The sequence below is a fragment of the Apodemus sylvaticus genome, chromosome 8 (genome assembly GCF_947179515.1).
Source record: "Apodemus sylvaticus chromosome 8, mApoSyl1.1, whole genome shotgun sequence".
NCBI classification, from domain to species: domain Eukaryota; kingdom Metazoa; phylum Chordata; class Mammalia; order Rodentia; family Muridae; genus Apodemus; species Apodemus sylvaticus.
Window position 1 is genome coordinate 112,513,031 of NC_067479.1, and position 12,969 is coordinate 112,525,999.

Here is a 12,969-nt window from a genome sequence, read left to right on the forward strand (position 1 = left end):
ATGAAATTCTAAATTCCTGGCCTTATCTCCAGGTGGTAATAATTTGATTGCATTGTGGAAGGGTGATGTCTCCTAAGCATTAAATGCCATTGAGGATTCAACTGATTCTTTTCATCTGATTTGTTCCATTTACTCATGGTGCCTGCTCAGCCCTAAAGTAGCTTTCTTTAGCATGGTTATTTTTACAAAGCATAGTGAAGAAGTAATCCATTAGTGGTTTTTAGTGTCTAAATTCACAAAATGAACTTAATTCAAAAGATATAGAAACAACATACCTGGATCAATGGCTTCTCCATCAAACACAGTCTCATACACAGTGGTTTCCTTTAAGAGAGAGGGGGGAGGGAAGGAAGGAAGGAAGGAAGGAAGGAAGAAAGAAAGAAAGAAAGAAAGAAAGAAAGAAAGAAAGAAAGAAAGAAAGAAAGAAAGAAAGAAAGAAAGAAAGAAAGAAAGAAAGATCATATTAATAATAAAACCATCTTGATAAAAAAATTATTTTTGTTATGTATTAAATACTTTAAGCAAATAACTTTTGGTAGTTAGTTTCAATTTTGTCAACCCGATATAACCTAGAACCACCCAGAATGATGATCAGGATGGAGTTACCTAGATCAAGTTGGACTGTGAGCATTTCTGGGAGGGGTGTCTTAATTATGTTCATTGATGTAGGAAGAGCCAACCTGAAAGTGGTGTGGGGCTCTCAACTGCTCAGAATGGAGAAAGCTAGCTGAACCCTAAGTCCCCATGCATCCATTGCTGTTGACCACGGCTTGACTGCTTCAAGCACTCGCCATGCCAGTAATGGACTTCAGCCCGGAGTGACCTCTTTCTCCCATAAGTTGATTTTTTTTTTGGGGGGGGGGGGGTCAGGAAATTTTATTTCACCCACAGAAATAAGACTAGTACAAGATTACTTGCAAGTAATCTTTCTAATTTGTAGGTTAGCAGTTTAAAACTTCCCATCAATATTACCACATCTCTCAGTTTTTCTGCCTGCCATGACCTCTGTTAACTCAGATTCCTCTCTTGATGGGAATCTTGTATAAGAGGCATTATAGGTCACACTGTATGTGGCTTTCTGACTTTCTAGGACATCAGAATGCCACTATATTTGGAGCCGTGTTATAAGAGCAAATGAGCACACAGACAACACTGTCCTCAAGAAGAAGCAGCCTTGGCAAAGCCAGGGTCATATTGCCTCTAGGACTCTGCCCACTAAATGTCTGTTCTTAAACCACCCAGTCTGCAGTGCTCTCTTATAGAAACACCAGAAAACTAACTCAGATAATCAAACAATTGGATGGCACCAGCCTCCTTATAAGAGGCCTGGAGGTAGAGGCATTGAGAGGGAGCCAGCCTGTGAAGCAAGGCCATGGCAGTCAGCACGATGGCGGGAATGCCCAGAGTGCAAGGGAAGCAACTGGAGAAAGGTGAAAGATGAAAACTAAAGGTGGCCTTTCTCGTCCTCTGCTGTATTATGGACCCAAGATCCAGTCCTCCCTGGTGTATTTATGTGGATTATTGAGTGGTTATGCTTTGGCCAATTTGAAGTGATATGTCTTCTCTGGGGCTATGGTCTGTTACATGTATAATGTATTTTCAAATATAGTCTTAAATTCTAAGTAGTGGAAAATAATACTAGGTTTACATTTGCATACTCATTTTTTTTTTGCTATAGGAACATATATTTTAGGTAAATTTTGACCTTACCAAATTCCTAAAATTTAATCTGAAATCCCAGCTTTCACTACTCACTAATTCAGAAAAAAAAAAAAAAAGAACTGGAATTATTTTATTTCCTTCCTACGATGTTTGAATAGATTTTACCATATGTTTACAAAGAAAAACTTCAATATGCAACAAAAATAGATAAAAATGCACTTACTGTTAACACTTCCAGTTTTTTATTCCTGATTTCTGTGATAACATTTTTTTCTTTTTGACTTCTATCTCCTGTTTAAAAGAATACACTAAATGAGTAGACAAATAAAGTAAGTACATATGTAAAGAGTGACATTTTTAAATTACATGGGGTGGGCTTGCAAGATGACACAGGGTTGAGGTGCTGACAAACAAGAACCTGTGGTTGGTGCCCACATAATGGAAAAGGACAACCTGACTCCTTTCAGTTGTTCTGTGAGCTTCCGAAAAATAAAAATTGAAATATAGATGTGGTCTCTTTAGCAATACACACATAGGAGACAAGGATGGATCAATTCGCATTCTTCTGCATGCTGACCTCCAGTTGAACCAGCACCATTTGTTGAAAAGGCTATCTTTTTTCCATTGGATGTTTTCAGCCTCTTTGTCGAGGATCAAGTGGCCATAGGTGTGTGGGTTCATTTCTGGATCTTCAATCCTGTTCCATTGATCCTCCTGCCTGTCACTGTACCAATACCATGCAGTTTTTAACACTATTGCTCTGTAGTATTGCTTGAGGTCAGGGATACTGATTCCCCCAGATTTTCTTTTGTTGCTGAGAATAGTTTTAGCTATCCTGGGTTTTTTGTTGTTCCAGATGAATTTGATAATTGCTCTTTCTAACTCTGTGAAGAATTGAGTTGGGATTTTGATGGGTATTGCATTGAATCTGTATAGTGCTTTAGGCAAAATGGCCATTTTAACTATATTGATTCTACCGATCCATGAGCATGGGAGGTTTTCCCATTTTTTGAGGTCTTCTTCCATTTCCTTCTTCAGAGTCTTGAAGTTCTTGTCATACAGATCTTTCGCATGTTTGGTAAGAGTCACCCCAAGATACTTTATACTGATTGTGGCTATTGTGAAGGGGGTCATTTCCCTAATTTCTTTCTCAGCCTGCTTATCCTTTGAGTATAGGAAGGCCACTGATTTGCTTGAGTTGACTTTATAACCTGCCACTTTGCTGAAGTTGTTTATCAGCTGTAGGAGCTCTCTAGTGGAGTTCTTTGGGTCACTTAGGTAGACGATCATGTCGTCTGCAAATAATGATAGTTTGACTTCCTCCTTTCCAATTTGTATCCCTTTGACCTCTGGAGACAGCAGGTGTTGGAGAGGGTGCGGAGAAAGAGGAACACTCCTCCACTGCTGGTGGGGTTGCAAATTGGTACAACCACTCTGGAAAGCAGTCTGGCGGTTCCTCCGAAAACTGGGCACCTCACTTCCAGAAGATCCTGCTATACCACTCCTGGGTATATACCCAGAGGATTCCCCACCATGTAATAAGGATACATGCTCTACTATGTTCATAGCAGCAATACACACATAGGAACTGAAGTGATCAGCATGGCTTTCCTGTAAGGATAACATGCAAATTTGTAATACAGTTCATATTTTTTAAAATACGACTAAGGGTATTCAAAACATATTTATGAAAAGTATTTTGTAAGGTTCATGTCTACATGTGTATATGTATTTATGTATTTATATATGTATATGTGTGTACCTACCTATAAAAGAATATTTATATAAATATCATACACACACACACACACACACATACACACACACACACACACACACACTAGAAGTCAGGGAGGACCTGGGCAAAGCAGTGTCTTCTAGACATGACACAACCATTGTATCTCACAGCAGCTGTGATGCCTTCACAAGACCTGTATAAGAACAAACCCCTCAGTATTCGAGCATGAAATAAGAGGAGGCTCAGGTCTGTGAGCCTCACTGAAAGCCACACCTCTCACTGAAAGCCACACCTCTCACTGAAAGCCACACCTCTCACTGAAAAGCCACACCTCTCACTGAAAAGCCACACCTCTCACTGAAAGCCACACCTCTCACTGAAAGCCACACCTCTCACTGAAAAGCCACACCTCTCACTGAAAGCCACACCTCTCACTGAAAAGCCACACCTCTCACTGAAAAGCCACACCTCTCACTGAAAGCCACACCTCTTGCTGAAAAGCCACTGACAGTTGATGGCTCTAGCAAAGGGGGTATCAGCTATTTTCCTTTTGTAAGAGTGTAATTTCAGGTAGCTCAGCCATTCTCAGAGAAGATGAAGTTGTGAAGTAGTGAACAGTTAAAAAGATAAATATAGGAAAAGTACAAGGTGGTATGAGAGTGACTATGGTCAAAATACATTTCAAGAAATTCTCAAAAAATCAACAAAATATTGTATTAAAATAAGTGTATATAATTTTAAAACTATGTAATCCATGCATAATTAGCAAATTATATCTTACCTACAACATATTTCATTCCTCTGTACAAAAAGAAAATTTGATAAAACATCAGTTAAATTATGACAATATATGCTGAAAATAATTCCATTCAATAATTAGCATGTAACTGTTATCACATCTAGTTTTTTTACAAAGGAGTAATAATGTGGTTTTTATTAGCTGCTTTACCCCATTCCATCTGCTTTATTACACCATTAAAAAAATATCCTGTGTTGGTAATAGAAACACAGATCTAATTCTAAAGTTTATTATCCTGCATGGAAATACAGTTATGTGGTGGTGTCTGTGCACACATGCCTTTATTGTTGAGATTGAATCCAGAGCCTGTGCATGGCTAGTTTTGTGTGTCAACTTGACACAGGCTGGAGTTATCACAGAGAAAGGAGCTTCAGTTGGGGAAGTGCCTCCATGAGATCCAGCTGTGGGGCATTTCCTCAATTAGTGATCAAGTGGGGAGGGCCCCTTGTGGGTGGTACCACCTTTGGGCTGGTGCTCTTGGGTTCTATAAGAGAGCAGGCTGAGCAAGCCAGGGGAAGCAAGCCAGTAAGAAACATCCCTCCATGGCCTCTGCATCAGCTCCTGCTTCCTGACCTGCTTGAGTTCCAGTCCTGACTTCCTTTAGTGATGAACTGCAATGTGGAAGTGTAAGCTCAATAAACCCTTTCCTCCCCAACTTGCTTCTTGGTCATGATGTTTGTGCAGGAATAGAAATTGACTAAGACAAATTGGTACCAGTGTAGTGGGGTATTCCTGTGACAACCTGACCATGTTTTGGGGAAGATTGTGGAAAGACTTTGGAACTTTGAGCTAGAAAAGCTGTGGAAAGTTCTGTAGGAGCTTGGAAGACAAAGTTACGAACAGTGCAGAAGATGGAGGCCTGGCTTGTGAAATTTCAGAGGAAAGATTAAAGACTCTTACAGTGGCCATGTTTTGATTGTGAAGATTCTGCGGTTTTGGTTAGCTGGGGCTGAAGAATCAGCTGAGAGTAACAAGATACCAGAACCACTAAACCAAACCTTTGTGTTACTGGGACTATTGATGCTGGTTAGCTGGAGCTAAGAAATTAGCGGTGATTAAGAAAAGACCAGCGTCACTGAGATGAAATCATTTTGGAAGTGCTTTCTGAGAGCACAGAGAGTGTGTTCCAGAGATAGCCACAGTTGTATTTTATGCTGTGGCTGGACTTGGTAGTGTTTAAGAGTCACCCAGATGGTACTGGTTTTGAATGCATGAAGGGGTCATGAAGAGCAGCTGAGGCTCTTGGCACAGTGAGAGGTTACAGAAGGCCATTGGTGAAGGTGCAGCCTCAGTTGTAATTGATGGCCCAGGACTTGAAGGTATCATGAATAGGAGCAGAGGCTTGTCACCCTGATGAGGGCCTATGTGAGGCTATTAGTGAAGCCTAATTACAGTGGAAGATAGCAGCGTTTTGGAGATGCCAGTACCATGTGATGACCACCAAGAACAGCAGCAGCAGTGGAGTACAGGTGGCTGGAGCCTAAAAGACAAGCTGTGTGCTACAAAGGGCAGAACTGGAGAAGTGACCCACACCCTTGGAGGAGCCTGGAAGATTGTGAGTTGGATCCCAGACATTGAACCATTGGAGTTTGAGTTTTGCTTTTGGTTGTGACTGTGCCCTGATATGTTTCCCTCTTGAAGGAAGAAAGTATTTTAGTGGAGCCCACAGTTAAAAGACTTTGAACTTTTAAAAGACTTTGAATTTTAAATATTATTGGACATTTTAAAGTGATTGAACTTTTAATATGTAAAGACTGTGGGACTTTTAAAGTAATTTAGATCTTGGGGATGAATAAGAAAGTAAGGGTTGAGGCTTAATAGTGTGTTTGTGTGTCAGGTTGACAAGGGGTCAATTGTACTGGCTAGTTTTGTGTGTCAACTTGACACAGGCTAGAGTTATCACAGAGAAAGGAGCTTCAGTTGGGGAAGTGAATCCATGAGATCCAGCTGTGGGGCATTTTCTCAATTAGTGATCAAGTGGGGAGGGCCCCTTGTGGGTAGTACCACCTTTGGGCTGGTGCTCTTGGGTTCTATAAGAGAGCAGGCTGATTAAGCCAGGGGAAGCAAGCCAGTAAGAAACATCCCTCCATGGCCTCTGCATCAGCTCCTGCTTCCTGACCTGCTTGAGTTCCAGTCCTGACTTCCTTTTGTGATGAACTGCAACGTGGAAGTGTAAGCCTAATAAACCCTTTCATCCCCAACTTGCTTCTTGGTCATGATGTTTGTGCAGGAATAGAAACCCTGACTAAGACAATTCCCTTTCTTCGTTTTATTTTTATTTTGATAAATGGTCTAACTCATGCTGCATTTGAATCTGCAATCCTCCTGCCTCAACCTCCCATGGACTTGGGATTATAGCTCTGTGCCCCTAGGCCAGGTTCCAACTCTGCTTTTGAAGCTGTGGCGTCTTCAGCCTGAAGCACTGTATTGACAAATGGCAGCAAGAGCAGGTGTGTCTTCTATCCATTTCATTAACCTCAATGAACTTCAAAACCAATCAGTTGTGTGGAGAGGGAACTGTCATTTATTGCCTAAGTTAATTCCTAGTGATTGAAAAACATCTATCTGTCCATGAAGCCACTTTGCCTCAAAATAATATGACATATCTGTTTGCTCACAACGTTTTTTGTTTTAAAAGAAATCTCGCAGATAGTACATTCTATTGCCTATTGATGTAGTACTGATCTTCCATTTGGGTGGGGTTTGGTTTTATTTTACTGTATTTTTTGTTATTTGGCAGGTTGTTTTTTTGAGATGTATTATTTTATTTTTAGTTTGTAGGTAGGTTCCCATGGAGCCATACAAGTCAAATCCTTTGTAAGTAGAACTACAAGAAGTTTTCAGCCTCTCAGAGTTAGTGCTAAGAACTAAACTACTAAACTCCTGCGAGAGCAGTAAGTGCTCCTAACTTCTGAGCTATGTCTATATTCATATATATTGTTTGTTTCATTGATGTATGTTCTTGCTTGTGTGTGTGTGTGTGTGTGTGTGTGTGTATGAGAGAGAGACCGAGAGAGAGAGACCTTTGGCAAGGTCTCATATAGATAAAGCTAGCCTCAAATTTGCTGTGTAGTTATTGCCTTTGCCTCCTAAATACCATAAAGCTAACCTCTGTTGCTGGTTTTTATTTATTTATTTAATTTTTAGAAATTACAATTATATAATTTTTTCTTTTCTTTTCCTCCCTCCATACTCTCCAATATACACTTCCTTGCTCTCTTTAAAATTCATAGCCTCTTTTTTTAAATGTGCTGCAATCATGTGTGTGGCTGTGGATATGTGTATGTATGTGTGTTTATATTATATATAACCTGCTTAGTATGTACAATGATTCTTGTATGAATGCACGTGTTTTCAGGGCTGACCATTTGGTATTAGACAACCAGTTAGTGGGCTTCTCCAGGAGAAGACTCTCTCCTGCTCTTGACGTCCCTTAGTTGTCTATAGTTCTTTACATGGGACCGAGGCCTCAAAAACATCTGCTCCACCCCCATCCAGGCTAGCATGTCCTAACTCAGCTGATACTTACTAAGCCAGTATAATTCCTAACTTGTCCCTACAGATGAGAGTAGTTCTCAGCCAACATCAAGCAAACTTCTGTTTGCAAGAGACAAAGAGCATTATAGAAAACCACAACTAATCAAAGTGCAGAGTTTTTGAGCCCCACTGCCACCTGATACAGCCACAACAGAGCTCCCCATCCAATGCTCACTGATAATTGTGGAAGAGGGGGTGAAAAGATTGTAAGAACCAGGAATCAGGGAGTTTCCTGTGAGACTGCCTACCAGGAACATTGCTGTTTACTAAAAAAAGCCTCCCCAGCATTTCAAGTTATAGTGGTTTGGGGATCTCTAGTAAAAAAGACCACTGAGTTTTGTATCCCTAGTACTTTGTCTCTCTAAAGCACACTTAGGAAAAATCATGGACAGTCAAGATTACCAAACTAATTCATTTTAATTCTTTATTTCAAAAACTTAAAAAGAAAATCCACATACCTGGATTTCGACTTGGAGTCTTCCTTGGCCACTCTCTGAGATGTGGTTTTAATGTTTCCATATCTCCAGAGTAGAAAACACATCCAGGAAACCAATGCAACAAGGAAAACAGCCATCAGAGTGAAGACGAAAGGAACATACCAATCACTGCTTTTGTAAGTGTTGATGGCTGTGTACACAATGGTCAGGCCTTTTCTCTGCTGGAAAAGCATTTCAGAGCAAACAGAGCATTAGTGCCTGTTTTCAAAGCACACTGTTTACACAGTGAAGCATTAGTACAGAGCCACCATCTTGACACAGACAATGGGATAAGAACTCTTACGTATGTGTAAGTACCCAGGTAACAATAAGAAACATAATGACATGAAAGAGCCACCAAATTAAAAATGTAGAGAATAGAATTGCACAGAGTAGCCACTCTGTGCTCCAAAGCAAATCATGTCTCTTTTTTCACCTCAATCCTTTCACCTATAAAATTAAGAGACTGAGCTAGATAACACACAAGGTCATTTTAGACTTGCGTGTCCCTGATGACTGCCCTCTTTTGTGTAGCTTGAGGTAACAGTGCATTCTTGAAAATCAAATACTCAAGGAAAAAGACTTTTGGGGGGTTGGGTTTTTTTTGGATTTGGCTTTTTTTTGAGACAGGGTTTCTCTGTATAGCCCTGGCTGTCCTGGAACTCACTCTGTAGATCAGGCTGGCCTCGAACTCAGAAATCCACCTGCCTCTGCCTCCCAAGTGCTGGGACTACAGGCGTGTGCCACCACCGCCCAGCTAAGACTCTTTCATGTTGTATCTTAAAGGCTACAAAACAATACAATACACTTTTCAAATAGGAACATTCATTTCCGGTGGCTGATAAGCCATTACTTAATTCTGGAGAGGGTTCCCTTATCAGCTTTATAAATGATAAGATACTAAACGGTGTGCTAATGCTGTAGAGTTGGACTGAAGATTAGACAAAATGATGGTAATAAGATGTGGGGGGGGGGGTGTTGGAGAGATGGCTCAGCAGTTAAGAGCACTGACTGTTCTTCCGAAGGTCCTGAGTTCAAATCCCAGTACCAACATGGTGGCTCACAGGGTGCCAGAGCAAGTGGGGCCATAGCTGGGGGAGGGGGGGGCAGAGCAAGAAGAAGAAGAGAAGGGGAAAAGAAAGAAAGGCATGGTGTGATGCTTGGCACATCATGGGTCCCCACTGTTATGATAGCAAAGTCTTTCAAAGCATCCATTAGCAGTTTTTTCACAGTTATAATTCACTGAATAGAGTTCCCTCCTATTGAGCAAGACCTTTCAGATTCTGAAGCCAGCCATTTAGTGGTCCTCTACATATGTGCATGTAATTTCCATGATTCTTATGCACATAATAAATATTCATAGATGCACAGTGCCTGAGGGAGCCCCATGGTTGTGTGAGGTAGTGTGGAAGTCTAAAGGCATATGGAGGAGAGCAGTGGCCTGTTCCTTTGCTTAGCATTTCTGGATGATATCTGACTTTGCAGTAAAATATTTACAGCATAGAGACTCAAATCAAGTTCTCTAACTCTTTACTTCAGAACTGGTGGGAGGCGGTGGCGTGCTGGTTCTCATCACAGAGATCTCGATGACAGCAGTTCCTGTCTTGGGTTTGACAGCTTTGCCGTATTGCAGGTTGTCATCGATTACATGCACCACAAGATGATATTGCTGCTGCACTTCAGCTCCAGATTCAAAGTTGAAAGGATTCTTCACGATTAATTTTGGAGTATTTGAACCCCGAGTTGGGTCTAATTGGAAATGAAGATTTTCATTTCCTTTAAAAAGAATAATGGGAAAGATAAAATTATTTTATAGTACATCAAATGGTCTCAAGGTACCTTGAAATTGTTAAAACCCAGAATGTTTATAAAAATTAAAATGTGTGTAACACTATAAATTTCCATATCTGTAAATGGCTTAAAATAAAGTTGAAATAAAATAAGCAATACTTATAAGGGGAAAATGTTTTTAAGCTAGGCATGTTAGGGTAAGCCTGAATCTCAGCACTTGGGAAAGAGAGGCAAGAAGATCAAGGTCATCCTTGGCTACATAGAGAGTTCAAGGCCAACATGGGCTACAAAAGACACTGTCTCAAAAAAATGAAAAAAAAAAAAACCCAAACCAAAAATTGTCTTTACAGACTAATATTATAATTCTAACTCCCACATGTAACCAGCAAATCTTAATGCTACTCTCTGATTATTTTGCCTGATTTTTTTTCTTCTTCCTTTATTTCATTGTCACATTCAACTTAGTCTGGACTAATATCTAATGAGCTAGTCAGTCCACAGTACAAATAATGTCCTTAAGAAGTGGAGTCATTTGAAAAGGCTTGTTCCAGCATTGCGGGGGAGTACCAGGACAGAGAAGTAGGAGGGGGTTGATAGGCGAATGGGTGGAGGGAAGAGGGCTTAGGGAACTTATGGGGAGGGGGAAACCAGGAAAGGGAAAATCATTTGGAATGTAAACAAAGAATATAGAAAATAAAAAATTATAATAAAAAAAAAGAAAAAACACAAGTGGAGCCCTTGTCAACAGACCCAGGGCCTTGTTGACGGACATTACTGCAAACAAGAGGAGCGTTTCTCCTTTCTTCATGGAGCTTGTCATTCAACAATAGGCATAGGCATCCATCTCATCTTCATAGTTCATTAGCAATGTGTTTGCCAACATCCACACTCTCCCTTTTTCAGATGGGCAACAGCAGTCTGAACCACGTGAAAAGGTCTTATTGTCATGATCAAGAGGAATTCAAGAACCCTGTTTTCCTGTGTGACTTTCTCTTGGCTTATGATTTTATGTGTTAATGGTACTCAGAGTTAAATGAATATATAGTGCCATGAATATGCTATACATCTGTCTTAGAGGGTTCTATGTAACAATTTCTCAGTGTCTAATATGTGGTTGGTCTCAAATAAAAAAAGAATTCCTATAAAAGAGAAGTTGTTGACTATAACGTTTATGTAATTCTGTATAGATCCAGCAATAATAGAGTCAAAATCATGTAGCCTTGTGAACTTGAAACAATATCATCAGATGGGAAGATATCTTTTTCAGCTGGCTCCATGGATAAGAATTGTAGATCCTTGTGTTAAAATCTGTAGCATTTTCCCAAGTTCTGAGGCTCTTTGAAGTCACAGGAGTAATTGAATTGCATGTGTTCATGAAAGGGTGTTTTAAGGAAACAAAATCCTAGTTGTGAGATAGTGTAACTCTTATAAACAGTCACTTCTAGGGTTACACATCATACCTGACATTGTATTGCTAATGTCAACTTGACATATGTTTGTGATTAAGAGAAATAATTAAAGTATCTACCAGAAGCCATTTCAAAGCGCATTTCAAAATCTTGTGAATCTCTGTCATGACAGTTCAGTTTGAGGCCATTGACGTTTGTCCCAGCAATAACATTGTCAGAGATGATTGCTGTATATAGATAGGGTGTGCAGACAGGTGCTTCATCATTCTCATCTTCAATGTCAACAGTGACCTGTCAGTGATGAAGGGGAAAGAAACATCACATCCACACTATGAGACTATTTATACACAAAATCAGAAATGAGCATCTGGGTGGGCAGATCATCCAGAAATATTAAGTTAAAAGTCTAAAACTTTCTGAGTTCCCAGACATATACTTGGAGATATGGATTCTGTCAATCACTAGTCAGTGGTTTATTATTCTTGGGTCAGCTGTGACATTCTATGTCCCCTTTACGAAGAATTTTTGGGCTCATTAGATGAACTCTACGGAAAGTAAAGTTGTGTAAATTATACCAAAAGTAGCACTGAAGAATGCTGTCTCTGAAAATAAGGTGCCCTGAACTCTCCAAATTGCCGACATTCAGTAGCAAACACACCTTGAAGGAGCTTCTTCTAACTTAACTAAGGACTCTTCTGTGCTGTTTCCCTGAGCACAATGTATGTCTGACCTTAATTAGGGATGTTATCAACATTTTTGTAATTAGATATTGTAAGTCAGGAAGCTATGATTTACATAGGAAAAGATCAAAATATCAAGGGTTTGAAAAATGTCAGTGATCAAATGCCAGTCAACTTAGAGAGGTTGTCTGCCCACCTCTCCAATGAGTAATAATTTTCCCAATAACATCAGCAGAATAATCCCTCATGTGTCAACATCTGCAATAATTTCTTTTTTCTAAATGTTTTAGGGAATGTTTCAATAACACAGGTAAGTTATGGAGGAAATTGTGAATTTCTTAATGTTACTCTATAGACTGAATATAACTAAATATAGTATTTTGTATGTGAGTTTTTTAAAAATTATATTTAATTAACTTGTTCATTTTTGTTTGGTTTTTAAGATAGGATTTTTCTACATAGCCTTGGCTGTCATGGAACTCACTCTGTAGACCAGACTGTCCTTGTTCACAGAGATCCAACTGACTCTTCCTCACAAATTCTAGGATTAAAGGTATGTGAAACTATCACCTAGCTAATTTATTTTGTGGGCATATGTTTGTGTGTGTGCGCACACATATACACAAGGCAGTATGTGTGATGACAGAAGTCAGTTGTCAAGAGTTTGCTTTCTTCTTTCACCATGTGAGCCCAGAAGATCAAACCAGACTGCCAGCCTTCATGTCACGTGTCTTAACCTGCTGAGCCATCTCACAGACCTGAGACATGTTTTTATTTTTATTTAATCTTAATTTAATTACTTTTGGTTTTTGAGAATTTATATATGTGTACTATATTTGTATAACTTCCACCCCTCCCTTTACCATTCTAACTCTTT

General features: G+C 39.7%; 1 protein-coding gene across 1 annotated transcript in view; it reads right to left on the reverse strand.

Moving 5' to 3' along the window:
- Window positions 1–246: 246 nt before the first annotated feature.
- LOC127690844 (cadherin-related family member 3-like) overlaps window positions 247–12,969 on the reverse strand; it is a 99,869-nt gene continuing 87,146 nt past the window's right edge. Inside the window, exons 13-18 of the mRNA XM_052190330.1 lie at window positions 11,532–11,703; window positions 9,747–9,988; window positions 8,195–8,394; window positions 4,182–4,201; window positions 1,886–1,953; window positions 247–324 (exon numbers count right to left, since the gene is read on the reverse strand). Coding sequence (XP_052046290.1) covers window positions 247–324; window positions 1,886–1,953; window positions 4,182–4,201; window positions 8,195–8,394; window positions 9,747–9,988; window positions 11,532–11,703 — 780 coding nt within the window. The remainder of the gene's footprint in view (window positions 325–1,885; window positions 1,954–4,181; window positions 4,202–8,194; window positions 8,395–9,746; window positions 9,989–11,531; window positions 11,704–12,969) is intronic.